The sequence below is a fragment of the Zeus faber genome (genome assembly GCF_960531495.2).
Source record: "Zeus faber genome assembly, chromosome: 12".
Lineage (NCBI taxonomy): Eukaryota > Metazoa > Chordata > Actinopteri > Zeiformes > Zeidae > Zeus > Zeus faber.
In genome coordinates, this window is record NC_137196.1 from 26,827,640 (window position 1) to 26,845,797 (window position 18,158).

The 18,158-nt window shown below is 41.6% G+C and overlaps 1 protein-coding gene across 1 annotated transcript in view; it reads left to right on the forward strand.

Moving 5' to 3' along the window:
* pappa2 (pappalysin 2) overlaps positions 1-17,717 on the forward strand; it is a gene marked incomplete at both ends in the record, with an annotated part of 77,215 nt that extends 59,498 nt beyond the window's left edge. The window contains 3 exons of the mRNA XM_080010500.1: positions 2,285-2,356; positions 11,501-11,599; positions 17,625-17,717. Of these exons, the coding sequence (XP_079866626.1) occupies positions 2,285-2,356; positions 11,501-11,599; positions 17,625-17,717 (264 nt within the window). The remainder of the gene's footprint in view (positions 1-2,284; positions 2,357-11,500; positions 11,600-17,624) is intronic.
* Between the last annotated feature and the right edge of the window lie 441 nt (positions 17,718-18,158).

The following is an 18,158-nucleotide window of genomic DNA, read 5'->3' on the forward strand; positions in this document are numbered from 1 at the left end:
CTGGAAATTGTACCAAACATGGACGTTAAGGACAAGCTTCATTTGAGCAGTAATGTCTCGTTTTAATTTCGGGTTCCCATTAAACCATGACTTTTTAGGAGAGATTTCAATGAGATCAACAACAAAGGCTTCAATCTTTCAATCATTACCGGATATCAAACCAAAAATGTGACCTTGGTGAGTGCGTTCTAATATTCACAGAATCTTGAGTCCCATTTTATATATTCCTGGTCAAAAACCATTTGAATCTTAAGTGGGGGGGTGAGAACCAATTCTATGCTGGTTATAAAGACAAGGAAGTGCATGGTGCGTATGGATTTTACCTAACTTCAAATCACATTCGGATGTCGGGAGGACTCGAGTCAAGTCCTAAAACAACACACACAAGTACAATGACCCAAACGTCAATGAATGCCCCATATTGGGTCCGGGTGAGAATGTTGCACTGTTTTACTGGAGCGGTCAGTCAGTGTTTCCCAACATCATATCATTTGAATCGCTTCTACGTTAATGCTGTCGTAAACACTTCTCCTGTTTCGTCGTTCTTTTTGGGTGGTCAGCCAGCCCGCCAAATCAGCCCCGAGCGTAGGTCAAATAGTTGGACGGAGCACCCAGGGGTTGCGCCATAACCTTGGCACTTACGGTTTCTAGGCATTTCTAGGCTATGGAAATTGCTTTTTAAAGGCCTATACTAGGATGTTGAAAAAAAAAACAAAAAAAAAAAACATAACTCCCAACCCCATATGTGCCCTACCCTATTTGGATTTACTCCTGAAACTCGTTCCCTTGTACCCCAGGAGGCAAAGCTTATGTAATCATAGCATTTACCTCCTTGATTGCCAGACGTCTCATTCTTCTCTCCTGGAAGGAACAAGCGCCTCCTAACTTTACGAGATGGATTGGAGACATGCAGTTTCTGTAACTGGAGAAAATCAGATACACCCTTGAAGCAGGGGTCTCAAACCACCGGCCCGGGGGCCCCCATGCGGCCTGTGAGACAATTTAATGCGGCCTGTTACATGTTTATAATACATTGCAAATTTTTATATCACTATCCTTAATTAATCCAAGCAATCTTACCTAATGTTTTCAGAATATAAAACAGAATAAAATATAATATGATTTATTTTTATTTTTATGATGACATACATATTATTATGCCTTAACTATAAAAAGGAAAAAAAAAAACACCGGACTGTATATTTTTCCCTTGTTCAACATGGCCCCCCCAGGACAAGACAACCTGGCCAGTGGCCCCCAGGTCATTTCAGTTTGAGAAACCTGCTTTAAAGGCTCTTTGCAAAAACTTTACCAAGATCTAAGGGGGTCCAGATCCCATTAAATAAGGAAGACTGTAAGAGTGAGGCAGTGGAGACCCCTGCACTTTTTTTTTTTTCTTTTCTACACATTGTACTATATAAGATGTACTCCTGCAATTCTCGGATGAACAAACACCTCAATGCACAATCAATCCTTGTGAAGATCTAGACTTCATGGGACAATCAGGGGGTGGTTGGGACTGAGAGGAAGGAGTTGGAGTCACAGGGTGCGTTGGGTGGGAGGATGGGTAGGGTTTTCGTTTCTTTTTTTTTTCATTAAAATTGAAATCATTTCAACAATGCAGCTGTCCTATGCTTGTACACACTTTCATTCCTAGTATGTGCTGCAAACAAATGTATGTGGGTTATAACTGAAAATCAATAGAAATTGCACACAAAAAAAAAATAATGCTACTGAAAGCTGTTCTCCTTCATCGGCTCAGGCAGAGGAGAGGAGAGCACAGGGGAGGGAACCTTTACGCCTGCCATCTTTGTCAGCTCAAGGTCAATGGAGAGTCCGATTTTGGGGTTGCATAAATAAAATATCTGAGGAACAGCCGCCCTAATACTTAATGTTGCATCATCTGACGGAATACAAACCATTTTATATGCCTGGTTAATTTATATGCCAACCTACTAAATGACAAAGTAGGCCGAATACAAAAAATATTGATTTCAATTTACAATCTGTCTCACCACTCATTGTACAACGGTTACCTCGATACACTTGGGTTGTAAATTGAAATGACTTTTAATACTACTTTTATTTTTATTTTTTATTTGATTGTATCACATTGCCAAATCCTGTAAAACGTCAGTGACACAAGGTGGTCTAAGCTTTTAATTTGCATGTAAATATTGTTTGTGTTTTGTTTCTTGCTCGCTGTTTGTTTAGTCTGTTATACTCTGGTTATTGATTAAACTGCGACTGACAGCTAACAGACGGTTTTCTGTGTCAACTTCAGAGTATCGTGTGCACAGGGATGATGAGGTGGCATCCTGACCCCAAGGACATACACTGCATCCAGTCATGTGAGGTAACTGGTCAACAATCGTACTGAAGTTAATATTGGTACTTTGAAAGAACTTTAACTCATGTTAAATACTAGCAGTACTCCAAATATCAGCTTGAGTAAGAGTAAGAAAGTACTGAGTCAATTTGATACACAAGTGAAGGTTCTCATTGCTCAGACTTTTTTAAATATTTTTAATCTTGGTGTTTTTCGGGTAATAAGTATCTGAAACACGACAACCACAGTACGCAGAGACATGGTTGCGGTTTAGAACCAGGATGTTTCAGATGTCTGGTCACTCCAGTCTGATCAATACCCATCTACAGTTGGAGCAGAGATGAGTGAAAAACTGTCGGAATTTGTTTCAAGAGTGGGCCGCTTTGTGACATCATCATCCAAAAGTTATATAAGTGCAAGCTTCGTCTCTATTTAGTCAATTCCCTTCAGCCACGCGTGAGTACTACACCGAGGGTGAAGAAGGGTCATTTACCTTTGTGCGGATCTTGGTGCACGGAGCCTAGCTGCTTTGTACTCCTTTCTGCTCTCCTTTATATTCCTTTCCACTCTTTTGTTAATATTGCGGTTACATTCAAACACACCAAAAAAAGGTCACAATTACTGATATGTCGTTCGCCCCGTCAGCCGTCTTGGCTGTGCTGTAAAACTTCGCAACACTTTGCGTCATGGCGTCACTTCCTGCCTCCTGCACGCTCCACCCAGGCTCCGCCCCTCGCCTAAACCAAACTGAGTATTTTCGGGCAAGCGCAAACGCGTCTGACATGGAGAATCTCCGGTTGTGTGCTACAAGTGTGCGAGGGCACCTCTGGATAATGGCCGGACCCGATTATCCGGACATTGTGTGAAAGCAGCTCGAGACAGACAGCTTGAGCCGGGGTTGCGTTTAAAGGAAACTCGTAAAACTGTAACTCATGCTGCGTCTTACAAAGCCCCGGATAACTATAATCGTTCAATAAGGACGCTTTAGCACAGCAGCAGGTTCTGAGAACCATTGGAGGACCAGACCTTTTGTTTTGTGTCCGCACTGCTTCGTCCAGGAACTATTGTAATTCTTAAAATGCCGTTCTTCAGGGATATTAAATTGAACGACATCAGCAACATGGTTTGAAGTCAGTGCACATTCATTGGTCCAGACATAACTCCACAGTGTTTGGAACTTTTGTAACTTGTGCTGCATTTCACAGAACCCAGAAAACTGTAATACGTATCTAAAACGGCTAAACTGGACCTTGTGTATTGCTGCCTGAAGCTATATTTATTATTATTATTATTATTATTATTATTAATTTTATTATTAGGGGTCCAACCCTGTGGGCTGTTTTTGTTCTGATTTTTATTATTATTATTCTCTTTGGCATTTTTCGGGCTAAAGTTGTCTGGAACACAACAACCTCTTGAACTGGATATACGGTTGAGATCTCGTTAGAACTGGGCCCCTCAGGCATCTTGTGGTTAAAGTTTCATCCAAATCGATCTACATTCGGAGCAGGAATTTGTGAAAAACCATTAAAATTTGACCGGAAGCAGTCGAACGTTCGTGAATCGCAGATACGCCACGGTTCAAAAACTTCCATTCGGGTGGTTGAGCGAGATGAGTTTGTGGAATAAGACGCTTTGTGACATCATCATCCAATTTGATGTATATGTGCAGGTTGTGGCCCCGAACGTCCATCCGTTCATACATGGACAGTTGTTTTAAAGACAGGAGGGTTGCACGGTGTAGACCCCAGGAGATGATCGATGCGTCGTTCACCATAAATGCGGCAAATCGTGCTGCGTTTCAAAGAACCAAGGAAACTGTAAAACTTACCCAACACAACTCAACTGGATCCTGTATATTGCTGCCTGTGGCTATATTTGTTATTATTGTTATTAATAATAATAATAATCTGGTTTAAAATCTTAACAATACATATAACTGCACCACAAGAAAACACTTCTGACCTTGAGTGAGTGGTTTCATGCTGTTTAGTGTGTTTTTACAAGAGGGCCTGGTCCTCAGTGTGGCAGTTCCACGAGACACACTAGAAATACAGTTTTCCAGATTCCAGACTACACTGGCTGATAAAGTGCACTGTTAATGACACACTACTCAGGATTTTTGTCATTGATCAGAGTTCAGTTGTTGGACAAGTTTGTATGTGCAGTGGCGTAACATGATGGCGATCGGCCCGGTGCAAATATACTAGTATAATAATAGCCGGTGGATGTGTGTGTGCGTGAGGGGGGAGAATCCTGCTGGGTAAGAGAGTGTCTGAGAGTGTGTCCCATTAGGCAGGGCAATTATTTTGGTTTGTTCAATAAGGAAGGAGGGAGTGAAATAAAATAGCCGACATCTAAATAAAAAAATAGGTTTTTTTTTATTTGAAGGAACAGGGCACGCGCAGATGGTGGGCCCAATCGCTGGCACGCCGATGTGATGGGCCCCTAACAGCCACTGGGCCCCAGTGCAGCTACACCGGCTGCACTATCGGTACTTACACCACTGAGTCTGTGTGAGAGTGTGTGTGCCAACAGGAGCTTGGTTTGGATTTTTTCATGCGTTATCAAAAGCATTTTTATAGACTCTGCTGAGATAGGGTCGAAAAAATAATTAATTCATTACACCATTTCTGGGCAAACCGCCACATATTTATTGCCTTTCCGGACAGTCTCCAACAATATCAAAGCACATAGCCAAACATGCTGTACCCTGTTGTCATCACCAGTCAGATACCAGAGTTAATGCACAATGTGCTTCATATTTCATGATAATAAAATAAAGAAGGTACAAACACTTATTCTCAAATCTGAAGCCCCGCAAGAATCCTTTTCAAACATATCCAAAGAATTCTCTTTCCTGAGATGCCGGCCTTGCCAAATGTCATTAAGCCTGCCAGGTCTAATGGATTATCTGATAAAAGGGAATAAATTAATAGCCAGATGATGGGCTGAAACAAGAAATGTATAAGAAAGAGTAACTGGCACTTGGGTGATCAGCATGCATTCATAATAACGGGCCTCAACATTAAAAGTGTGAACAGAATTACATTTCCTGCGTATGACAATCTGGCCAAGCCCAAGAAAATATGGAACCTCCGAAAAGCTAGTGCACCGACATTTCTGTTTCTTACTGTTAAGGGGTGTGACACAAAATACCCAAAATACACAGCATCTAAATAACATCTGCTATTTCCATGAACTAGGCCTGTCAAGTTTACACAGGGAAAAGCTTCAACCCTTTGCCAGTTTCATCTCCGAGAACACATCTGATTTCTGGAGCCATGAAAGGAATCCTGCTGATCGTTTTTTTAACTAACTGAACTGAAATTTCGCTTAGACAAATGAGGCTGCAAGTCACTAAAAGAGAAGGGCTGACAATGCACGCGTGTCACTTTCAATGTCGATTGGATGCAGTCTAATATATGTGAGCCAAGACAGACATGACACCAAAATGGAACCTAGACTGTAAACGCAGAATCTTCAATAAGGACGTTCATCCTTGACTCATTTCAGCCAATTTAAGTGGATTGAATTCAGCCGAAATGTGTGCCATGTGTGAATGCTCCAAGTAAACTCATACCCCCAAAGAGCAAACCAAAGTGAGGACATCTCACTAGGTGGTCTGAAAGCAGTTTGCTTCAAATCCGTTTTGTGGTGTGCTTAACGACATAATTGTGAATACAAAGCACCCCCTTGTCATTGCATTCCCTTACCATTTTGGTAACAGAATGGAAGCCTTAGGAGAAGAATCAATCACCCATCCTAACTGTTTGGGGGTAGGTGGCAGCCACAGCAGGGCGCCCAGGGACCAACTCCCGATATAGGGTCAAGTGCCTTTGTCAAGGGTATCAGCAGGAGTGTGTACAGGGCATACATGTCTTTTAGCGTGGTAGGAAAGCAGAGCACCCAGAGGAAACCCACATGAACATGGGGAGAGCATGCAAATTCCGCACAGAATGGCTCCGGTCGGGTTCCAACCCAGAACCCCCTGTGGGGTGACAGTGCTAAACACTGAGCCACCACACCACACATTGCTGATATAACAGTTGCACTCTGAAAACAATCGCAAACATGACTCGACGAGGGGTCGGTTCCTTGAAATATGGAATAAGAACCATATCAAAGCTCAATAATCGGCAGCCTATAAGAACAGGAAGATATTGCATCTTGCACTAGATAAAATACTACCCACAAATCAAATCTGTAAGTGGTCCTCTAAAAGGAACAAGAGCAAACGGGGGGGGAGTGGAAATGCTCTCTGATTATTGGATCATAGTCTAAATACCTCCATATCACCCAGTCCTCTATCCGAGGAAAGAACACAGAATATAAAAAAGAGGTATCACCAACATAATGATTAAATGATCCTTAGCTTCATGTCTCAGATCCCAAAGGCAATTCTAGGTTAGAGTCAGTCTCTCAACTCCTCTTCGCTCAGAAACCAAGGGTCGATCGTCCTATTCTTTGGTCTTTCATTTATCTACAGTACCATGACCACTTTTCTTCATTGTGCTTTCCAACTGCCATCAGTTTGATCACCAGCTCATTGGCTGTCTTTGCTTGATAATATTTTAATGGGTACAGTACATAATTCGTAATCATAAACCCTGTACATTTCTATTTGGCGTTGGAAGGCTGGAATTACCGGTGGAACACATAAGCTGTTGATGTCTCATGGTATTAAACTATCCCTGGTACCTGCCAGCGCTACATTTTCCCATTCCACCTTCCCGTGAAAGTTGCTAGGCAAAACAGTTGCTTATAATCCGCTCTTCCATGACAACGGTGTAAATTATAGCAGACCACATGCACTGCAGACCTTCCATGCCAGATCTCCTCCAGATGCGATAGCTCCCTCTTTCTCTCACCACCTAATTTCGGTTAACGTCTGTGTTAACGTCAGACCTGGCGTAACAGTGCCCCAAAAAAAAGGCTGTTTTTCCTGTATGTTTGTATCCTCTCCTTCAGTCCTGTCCTGAGAAGAGCGATACCTGGAAGGAAATTCCACTGATATTTTCTTCTCCCACTCACATACTTTCTGCTCTGCCCGGGTGCTTCTGTGAAGTAACACTGGTGGAGGACAGATCACAGTGTATCACAATAAAGCCAATCAAAGTATTGACTCAGAACATGCGTTATTTAGTCCCTGGCCTTTTGGTGAAACCGTGAGGAATGTATTTATTTGAACTTGGCCCACGCTAATCAGTTTGGGCACTGTCAAAGCTTCTACAGGCACGAGGCAGCATGGCTGACCCTTGTGGAGAGACAAGGTATAGTTTATACATATACAGTATATATGAATAAAGTGTTAACTGGACTGCTATTACATAATGTTTTTTTAGCCACTCAAAGAGGTTTAAAGGTAGGGCCCTCTCCATGACGGCAATGTCAGGGTTGCAGTTAGCGGTTCGATCTTTTGATTGAGGACACCTCAACACTTTTTGTCAATGACGCCAAATGATCGAACCGACAGCCTCTGATTGCATGAGCTGCTGCTATTGTACATCACAGTTGCTTCACAAAATATTAAGACGATAACAAAAGAGCTACAAAGCAAAGTTACCAATGAGAGAAGTATTATTTCCTCTGGACACGCAAGCGGCCACACATCGCATGTTTGGATTCTTGGGACATCATCTGGATTTAAATGTACTCACAGCAGGCCTCAGTAAAGTACTCCTTTTTAACACATCCATGCAAAGTCTTATTTGCTGGCGTGTCTGTGAGCGCACCTGTTGCCTCTGAGCTTGAACACTATGAAATTATGTCTGAAGAAATTACGCATAAAAATAGAAGGATTTCCATTATTCTGACACAGGGTTTTGTGCATTGGAGCTGGTATAATTCCTTGAGAAAAACATTTGTTACGACTCCTCTAGGAGGTCGCGGGGCCCCAGCCTTTGAGAGACTGATGAGTTGCAAGTTTTTATTTTAAAAAGTGGGGGGGGGGGGGGACAACCCTAAAAAAAAAAAAAAAAAAACAATAGAAGAAACTGAATTGTCGGAAAAATAACAGGCTTGTCCACCAAGCAAATAATTCATCTCGAGGCAAATAGCTTAAATAGGTCTGTTTGGGCTTAGCCAATGGTCGGGGTTACAGAGAATTCATGCTTGGCAAAGACTGCCAGGCCACTCAACAAGATTACTTAGAAAATTTGTGATTTTGAAAGTTCACAGGGCCTGTAGCCATCCTTGATAGGAACTGGGAGCTTAAGGCAGTATCTCACTTTTTTTGGCAGTATTTATCTACAGTCTTCACAGAGAATACAACCCCTAATCCAGGCCGGGTGGTGATATGCTCTCCACGGAGATATACTGAAAAACATTAAGTTGATATATAACTACAACCGCAACAGGCAATGTATTAGTACAGCGGTTTCCTAAAGGAAAATTATAGAATGCTGGAGAATCAAGACACGCAAAATAAATAGGAAAGACGTATGGATGACGGCGAGATCAAATATTTGTGTGTGTGTGTGTGTGTGTGTGTGTGTGTATGAGAAGAGTAGAGCGGTGTTCATGTACACATCCTGGCTAGATTAATGAGGGAGTAAAAGCAGTTTACAGCTATTGGATATGAATCCTGTTTCAAATTATGGCAACTGTATATCAACACAATATATGCCATATTAGAAGACATAAATACAGCCTATCTGGGACTGAGAAGATGAAAGCAATAATATTCTCATGACACGGGAGCTACAATGAAATATATCAGTTTTTATTAAAGAAAAAACGTTTATACTAAGAGATGAAACCTATTGAGTACAAAAGGGGTTTTTGAGGTTGGATTGAGAGATGAGAATTGAGATGAGAATTTTAGAGAGAGGGTACAAAAAGTGCTGTATGTATGCAAGTATGCAGTTTGAACAGTTAAATGTTGCCTCCCAATTTTTCTTCTGTTTAAAAGTTATTGTATAGCATGAAGGCAGTAAGTCCAGCAAAATACTGTGGCAAATGCCTGACAGATTAATTCAATTTCAAGGATATAAACCTGTTTTAACAGAAGAATACCAGCTGAAACATACCGCTTTGAAACACACCAACAATCCGTCCAGCCCTGCCGTTATGAATAAAACATAGTAAAAATGCAATAAATGAGGAGGACAGATAATAGGGTTTGCTAAGCCATACACATTTAGTCCAGGTCCAGTCTTGTCACGCAATGCTCGCCAATACCTCATCACGTTGCCATTTTCACTCAGTAAAGTCTGGCACTGTCCACAGTGCGGGAACCCACTGTCTGTGAATTCAACCTATCACACCCTCCCCTCTCCCCCAGATTCGGGAAAATATTTATCAAAGGAAAAACACAATCGCCCCACACGTGAAACAGAGCACAAGGACACGCCTCCCACCGGCAAAAACACCTTCAGCCCATTAAGGCACCATTGTGCTTCAGCTGTGTGCATCTCCCCCCCCCCCCTTTTTTTTAGGCAGATTTGAAATTGGAATTACTTCACGAAGGTTATTGTACAATTGAGCAAGCAACCATCGAGTGAGATGGATACTGGGCCAACTCACATTGGACTTCACACTCTTTGTATCTGTGTGTTCCTGATCGTCAGAGCAGTTGGAACGGAGACATCGCAAGATGTTGAACATCAAGTAGTCAGCCAACCTCGCAGACATTCAGGTCAAATTAACTTGGGCGTCATGTGTTGGACCCACTGACCCATAAAAAAAAAACCACATCAAATCAAATCCCTATTAGACGGATCAGATTCACTGCCTCGTAATTGCATGCTGGTCATATCTTACTGCCATAAAATTGCATTCTGGGAGTTTTTCTCAGCAAATCATGTTTCCCCAGCGCTTGAGAGAGTCATGTTTAATTTGGTAGCTATATTGTCATGAGCCAATCGGGTTCTGCTTTTTTTCAAGTTAAATTTCATGTGTCATTGCAGTACATGACATCACAGGGATTGTGGGACATTTATCATTTTTAACTCCATCCCACTGTGTGCTGAATGGTTTTCCACTTCTTGTTAAGGTGGTACGGCGTTATCATGAGCCAGCTGTTTATACATTTTGTAACGAAGAAAGTATTACAATAGTTCATCAATAAAAGTGGCGGTATAGTTTTACACAAAACACCAACTGAATATTATGATTTTTTTATATAGCCGGTGTTCAATTCATCAAGGCTTATTCGACAAGTTGCTCTCACTCAGTTTGGCTCACTCGGCATTCGGACATCCATTGACATGGCAACGGTTACCATGAACGCAAAAAATTTAGCATTAATGTGTAGGGTCAGGATTTAGGAGACAGTCTGTTACAAAGGGTAAATAACCTCTACAGGTTGGAAAGGCATGTGAAAGCATTTTTATATTTTTTCCTCACACAAAAAGCAAAGTAATTAGAAGACTCAACCTTTGTCCTTGGACTCAGAGGTGCCTTCCCTTGCTTTCCCAACGTGGCACTTTAACAAAGGCTACAGATTTAAGTTTGATGAAATACAATGATTCAGGGAGAGCATTACAGAAGATACAGTGGTGATAAAAAACTAAAAAAGTTTCACCTTCAGGCCAATTCTGGCCAGTCAGCAGAGGGAAGGTAATTCTCAGGGGAAGCTTTTTGAAAGATCTGCCTCTGGCATCATTACCTCTCATTTTGCTTTGCTAAAGCTTAAGTCAAAAGCACATTATGATGTATTGCAGATATTTTTAACGTAACTGTAATTTATGCGCATCAGAGCCTGTTGGAATTTCACCCTCTCAACGGGAGGGTTTTTTTCAAAGGAATGACCTGGCAAAATATGAGTAAATTGACTTAGAAGTGTGAGCAGATGATGGACCCAATGGATCAGAGGCACTTCTTTTACTGAACAGTGGATACTTGCCCATTACATCTAGGATGCTTATATGTGGTAAAAAATAAAATAAAAAATAAAATAAAATAAAAATGACATTACATGACACATTTCAGCAATAGCCAACATGTATGAGATTTTTGTATTGGGGATATACTGTAGATGATCCTGACGGCCCGTTTCTGCCTGGTATTCACGATACAAGTATTTGTATTGTGCTCCTACTTGTAAGGCCCACCGAGTAGTAGTAGTGTTTGATTTATTGAACATATTTTATTGTACAGAATTGATGCTGGTCTCTCCTGTATAATTCTGATGATTAACACCAGGTGTTGTGCTGTATTTGGTTGTAGCCATTTGGTGGGGATGGCTGGTGTGACACCATCAACAACAGGGCCTACTGCCAGTATGATGGAGGAGACTGCTGCCCGTCAACACTTTCCACTAGAAAGGTACGTTAGACGAACAAACCTTTTCTTGTGTTCCCTTTAGCCTTCCTTTTCATGTCTGCTTACTTTTTCTACAGATGTTTTTTCCTCTACTTAAAGGGGACCAATTATGCTTTTTCTTATTTTCTGTCATATTTATGTCATTTATTCTGTCATATTTTCTGTATATATATATATATATATATAAATATATTTATTTATTCATTACAATTTTGGATGTTCATATTGGACGTGGCCAAAGCGTTAAATAATGAGGTAAACTAATGACAAAGTATTGGCTGTGAACAAAATGCTGAGATATCTGACCGCGCGGAACGCTCTGTTGTCAAAGGTTTTTTCTACTCTCTGCGTGCAAAGAGTAGAAAAAACCTCACCTTGTGATGAGCTGATGTCAGCTCATCACAAATTTCTTTATATGGCCATGTGCTCCATCCAATCTGCTGTGCGTTTCTCCAAACAAAACCAATAAAATGTGTTTTTTAGATCTAATATGAGGGAAGATAAATTCAAGATAGAACGCATAAAAGTTACGGTGCAGTACAAGAAATGAATCAAAGAAACCTTTTTTACTCTTGGAGGATGGCTACACACACTGAAACAGGCGTCGGGAACACAATGGATTCAGAATAGGGCTGAATGATTTTGCGATTGCGATTTAGAATGTAATTTTTTTTTTAAGTTCTTAATCTTCTGTATTATCCACAAAATACAAGCAATAAATCATTGTATAGTATGACCAACACAAAAATGGATACAGTCAACATATAAACTAAGTATGTTAAGTAACACATTATCGGTAGAAATTCTAAATGAGGTCTTCCTTATATACTCAAAAAGGTGACCTGGTCAGAGCGACACTGCTGCCTCTGCGCTCAAACACGCTGTCCAGATGGAGCGAACGGTAGCTTGAAACCCAGACTCTTCCTCATCCTGTTTACAGTAGTAGAAAATCCCTCTCTTTGGCGAGAGGCCTCCGCCGCTGTGCGGGAGAACTTTGCTAAACAAACAAACCCAGAACCCCGCTACTTTCCGATCTCCTCTGCTCGCGGCCGAGCTTGCTCGGTCTGCCTGGTCCGCACTTTAAAAACAACAGAGGAGGCTTGTGCCTGCCACCCTTTCCACTCAATGGATAAATAAACAGCTTTTCATCGCGTGCACCCCTGTACACTTTCTCACCTCTGATATTACACCCTCCCATCCCCCCTTTTAAAACCAAGACCAACTAAACACAGATTTGCTGTGGTAAGTATCCAGCATCTGGTCATGTTTTTTCCCTTGAATTTGTCCCCATTTAAAGTTGTCCAAGATAAATTTGCATACCGAGGAAATAATCCCTCTGTAGCTTTTTTTCCAGAGCAACCTGTTTTTGGACCTTTTTAGCAAAGATGCAAACTACCAAATTGTTTTTGGGAACATGTTGGAACATGTTCTTTATATGTTTATATTTGTTTCTTCCAAATATCTTACTGATACAACATTAACACAAAACATGTATTGTAATAATAAATGTCTTGTTAGCCTGCTAGTGAAAGGCCACTAATACCCTTTGTTTCAACACGACAATAACAGTTGCCCCGGGCAACTGGATTTCAATATTGTGGCGTCTGGTTGACCTGCAGAGCCGACCCTAGCAAACATGGCACCCTGTGGCACCCGATTTTGTGACCCAAAATATACTCTTTCAATGCACCACTAGTCATTTCCTTAGCTTTAAGTATTTTAGAGACTATTTGAAAAAAGTCCAAACTTTACACCTACATTACAAAGCACAACTATAAATAATGTCATATACAATAGAGTATTTTCTTTTTATTCAACTATTTTATCAAGACAGGTCAAGGAAATGTGCATAGGCTATAAAAAGCGATATAAATAAGTAAATTAAAACCAAATCCAGACAGAAATAGTGCACGGAATTTAGAAAAATAAATAGCTTTACAAGCCCCAATTGTAAACAAGGTTAAAATGGACAAGAAACATGGTGAACAAGGTTAAGAAATTTAAAAAAAGCATACCCTTCAGCAAAATCTGGCCAATAAAGGTGTATTATTGAAAAGTTTTTGCATAATTAATCCCAGAATTAATTTCACAATATTTAAATATTAAATATATAAATTATAATATAAATGGTATTTATTGTCATCATTATACTGAAAAACCAAGCTGACTGTTGGTTAGTGGCAATTTCTTTGAAACTAATTCCAAAACCATCAGTGGAAAGAGTTCTCACATAAGTTAAGTAAAGATCCCTCACACTTGAATTCCGAGCTGTGGGCAGTTTCTATAACAATTAACATGTTGGGGTAGAGTACCATTATATTGTGGGCTCATGAAAAATTGTACATGGGCATGTTATACATCCTCCATCTGTTTGAAAAGTGAAAATGTAATCAGGTATCCATGCAAAACTTTTTAACATAGTTCAACATTGTACATTATCCAAAAAAACCCCAAGTTAGACAGTCAAAAACAAACAAACAAAAAACAACAACTTAAATATAACCAAAAATGAATTTACTGTTAATGAATGTTTCCCCTCATCGGGTTATTATTGGAATATAGGTTATAATTAGAAAAGGATCAATACCACTAAAAATGATCAAAATTAAGCAACCATTTTGTGAGTCTTTGCCACGAAAAGCTATTGGATGGTTGCCCACTTGCGGACAACTTCTAAAAGTTAGCGTCGGGTCAGAGCAACTGCACCAAAAGAACATTTCTTTCAAACAAACGCTTCCGTGAAAACTCCTCCCCTGCGTATACTTTTGGTTATCCTCCCTCAACAAACACACTTATACAAGCTTTTGCCTCTGCAGGGGTATGTGTTTGTGACACAAATGAAAGGTTATTTTTAGGTTATTTTTCAACAGTCACTTCTCGGATAACTGCCTGAGGAGACTCCGCTCCCCCTCTGAGGCCGTCACTCTCATCGGCCGCCGCGTGTGACGGGCAACAAGCGGTAGCCCCCGCCCGCCCATGAAAAAAGGAGCTCAAGTTGGGTCTGTGGCAACAGACCGGCATAATAAATGGGCCGCCAGACTGCCGCTAACCAGTCTGTGACAGGGTTTGAACCCGTAGGTGTATGTTCCGACCGTCGTAAAAAAGCAACATTTCAAACGGCAGAGTGACTGTCAAGGAGACGAGTTAAATCACCAAGAGTCGGCGTCCCTCCTGGAACCCGGCCAGACCATAGGGCGACAAACAGGGAATGAGAGAGTCATGGTGCAGGCCGCCTGCATCACCACTTCACCTACCCTACCTTTTTGGGGGTCTTTGGGGCTGGATCCACACAGGTCAAAAGCATTAGCCTTTTTATAGCTGTGAACAAGATTTTGATTGATTTTGGGGTAGAACACTTCCCTAGGGATTTCCCTTCTAAGATGGCTGACGTTAGCGTCTCAACCAGCGGATAAAATGACTTTCTGAGGCAGCTTCAGCTTCTCTCCAAACCAAGCATCTCTGAAGTAGCTCAGACATTCAAATTACATTCTTGCAGTGTCTCGACCTCTTGAATGAGGCATTTAATGGGACATGAGTGACTCATATCCTTTTTAAAGGGGAAAAATCAAAGAGGACAGGAGGTCAGTAGGGATATATGTGAGGAGGCGATCCGACAAGTTATATGGAAAGAGATTATCCTTCTTTTATGAGCTGAGTTACATCTATGTTTTTTGAGTCGGAACGCTAACTGCTGGAACTGGAGAAACCAGGAATAAAACTGTTGTCACCTTGGCTGTCATGTAGCTGACATTTTGCAAATTCACCTTTATGCTTGCATGCTCAATCTATTTGCGCTCAGTTGTTTGAATCAATTCTGCAATAAAAAAAGTGAATATGAGTTGGAGGTGCTGGCCTGCCAGCCATGTCTTTCCCTCAAAGAGAAAAACAGCCAGCTTCCCTCCAAATGCATCAATCAGTCGAATTAGTGAAGACTTGACGTAGGAAACACTTAATCGCCAAGCACTTGCAGTGTTAACGGGACTACTGGCATTTCTACCGGAGTTATGCTTTCCCCAGCATTTACTCCTCCTTGAATAAATCTGTTCCAGCCTCCATGAAGCCTGTTTTGCTCCCCCAAAGCGGAGTGAAATCAGTAGTCAGGACCGGCAAACACCTTTCAGAACACTCTATCCATCTATCTATCTATCGATTATATGAATCCATCAATCAATATAATATTGATGTTGTGACTATCGTGCAAATATATCGTCTGGGATCGTAGTATCACATATTTTTACAGTAAAGTAATGCAATTTACTATATCGAACATCACGATATTGGTTTTGTGAATATCATCAGCCCCACTAGCTATCTATTTCCTCCCCTCTCTACCTCCCACTCTCTTCCTTTTATTGCTCTGGTCGCTCTCTCTCTCTCTCTCTCCTCCAGGAGCGAGTGTTGCAACAGACTGATTCGCAGGGGCACCAGAGTTTATTTTGCAACCTGTGGTGATGGCTCGCTTCCTAGACAAGACCTGGCAGCCTCCCCCTGTTGATTCCTAACATGTGTTCATCCGCTCACCTCCACCGCGGCACCCACCCCCACCCTGGCCCCCCCTTAAGATCCTCAAGGTTTTTCTCGCCGCTCAAAGGCCACGTTGAACTTCTTGACATCATACGCTTTTATCGCACCCCCGGGACGAGTTACGGATTCCCTTTGAAAAACACACGCACGCACGCAAGAAAAAAAACAAAACAAAAAAAAAAACACAACTGGCGAGGTAATAGACACAAGTCGAATTGGACCTCACTCTGGGTTGTTTTTTTTTTTTTTTTGCTGCAAAGCAGGCGCTTCACCCTTCATTACACAAACAGAAACGTAGTTGTAAGGGGGTCAAAATCAATCATACGCTGTCAGGCCGGGTCGGTGTTGAGCAAATTTATTTTTCAATTGTTCTGTTTTTGCGATTTGACGAGTGGCTCTCCATTTGCAGTGGAGGGGAAAACGAGTCTGCGAGGGAAAGCCTCTTGAGCGGCATGTTCAGCGACCCCCCCCACCAAATCTTCGACATTTTAATTCTATTCCCTCACACGTATGTCTGTGATTTTCTGCTGAGAAACACTGTACCCAAAAGCAATGTGCCAATGAGGTTTTTTTAGCTTCCTGTTTACCACTGGCCTTTGATATCTGCAGATCAACTTGGTAGAAAGTGTCTTTAGCTTCCTCAATGAGGGTAAATGAAATGGGGCCTTTTCTGTAAACCGTGCCAACTCTAGGACACAACGCACCTCATAAATATAGCTTGTCATGTAAAACAGAAGTGCAGCACCTACTGTCAGGTTGATGCCGTGGTGTAGTTGAGTGTACACAGGGGGTAAATAGCTATGTTTAAAGAGTAGATGCACAAAGTAAACCCATCTCACCCGGCAGTCTCCCCATTGAAATACACATGACAGTATATCCACCTCCTCCTAAGCTCCAACATTTCATCAAGTAGACACTGCAGGCTACGGCTGTGGTGTCCATCACAGCTCGTGCCAAACATGTACGCTCCTCCTCCACGAAGCCTCTCAGCCTTCGCAGCGGAGGGATCTTGCACCTCGTTTGTAGGATTGTTCATCCGTGCTGCTCAAACCAAAGTGAAACCAGGGAGTCTGTGGGGGTTGGGCAAAGATTGACAGGTCTCGGGGTGGGGGGATGTTTCTCCCTAAACGGAGAGTCCGGCCCAGACTGCCTGTTTTGAGAGCTTGAAATCTCAGCAGCCATCCAGGGAACAGTGGACTGTCTGGCATTGATCAACAACATTTGTGAACCACCGCTACTATGTCATGGTCCATTTGTGCAACAAGCGAGGGAAATATTAGTTATTAGCTGTCCTTCTAATGCTGCAGGGGCCAACTGCTCAAACCTTTCCACCACCACTGCATCAGTTTTGATGCCTGGTTTCATCATGTGACCCAGGCAAGGTCATGCCGCATGAAACGAGACGGGAGCAGCCGCTGGATTCGATATTTCTTAGAATCCTCATCTTCATAATTTTGTGCTTTATTCGCAATAAACCGCCTGAACTATGCGTGTGCACCGACAGGTCATCCAGTTCGGGGCGGATTGCAGCGAGGACGAGTGCACCTGCAGAGATCCAAAGGCGGAGGAGAACAAGAGCAGAGAAAAGCGGTCATAGGGAGGAGGAAGAGGAGTTGGAATGCAATGAGCTGAAGGAGGGAAAGAAACTGCAGTTTTGTTCGCCGGATACAACGCGTAGACTGTGGGAGACCAAGTGACAACAGCAGAAAACAAATTAAATGAAACACAACATTTTAAATAGATATATAATTATATATCTGATATTCAGTGTTTCGTGATGTAGTATGTTTTTTTTTCCCCCAAGATGTCTTTATTCTTTTCTACTCCACTGAAAACCAAAATGGACATTGAAGTCTTGATGTTAACATCAAGTAACATCAACCGAGGTTCAAATAGGTAGGTAAAAAAAAAAAGTTATTCTTGTTTAAGAGGAATACTTCTCTATCAATAGATGTTCCAAAGTTCAAAATATATATCTTTTTTTCACTTGGCATATAAATCTTTTTTTTGCACCTAACCTTAAACAAGGTGTAAAACA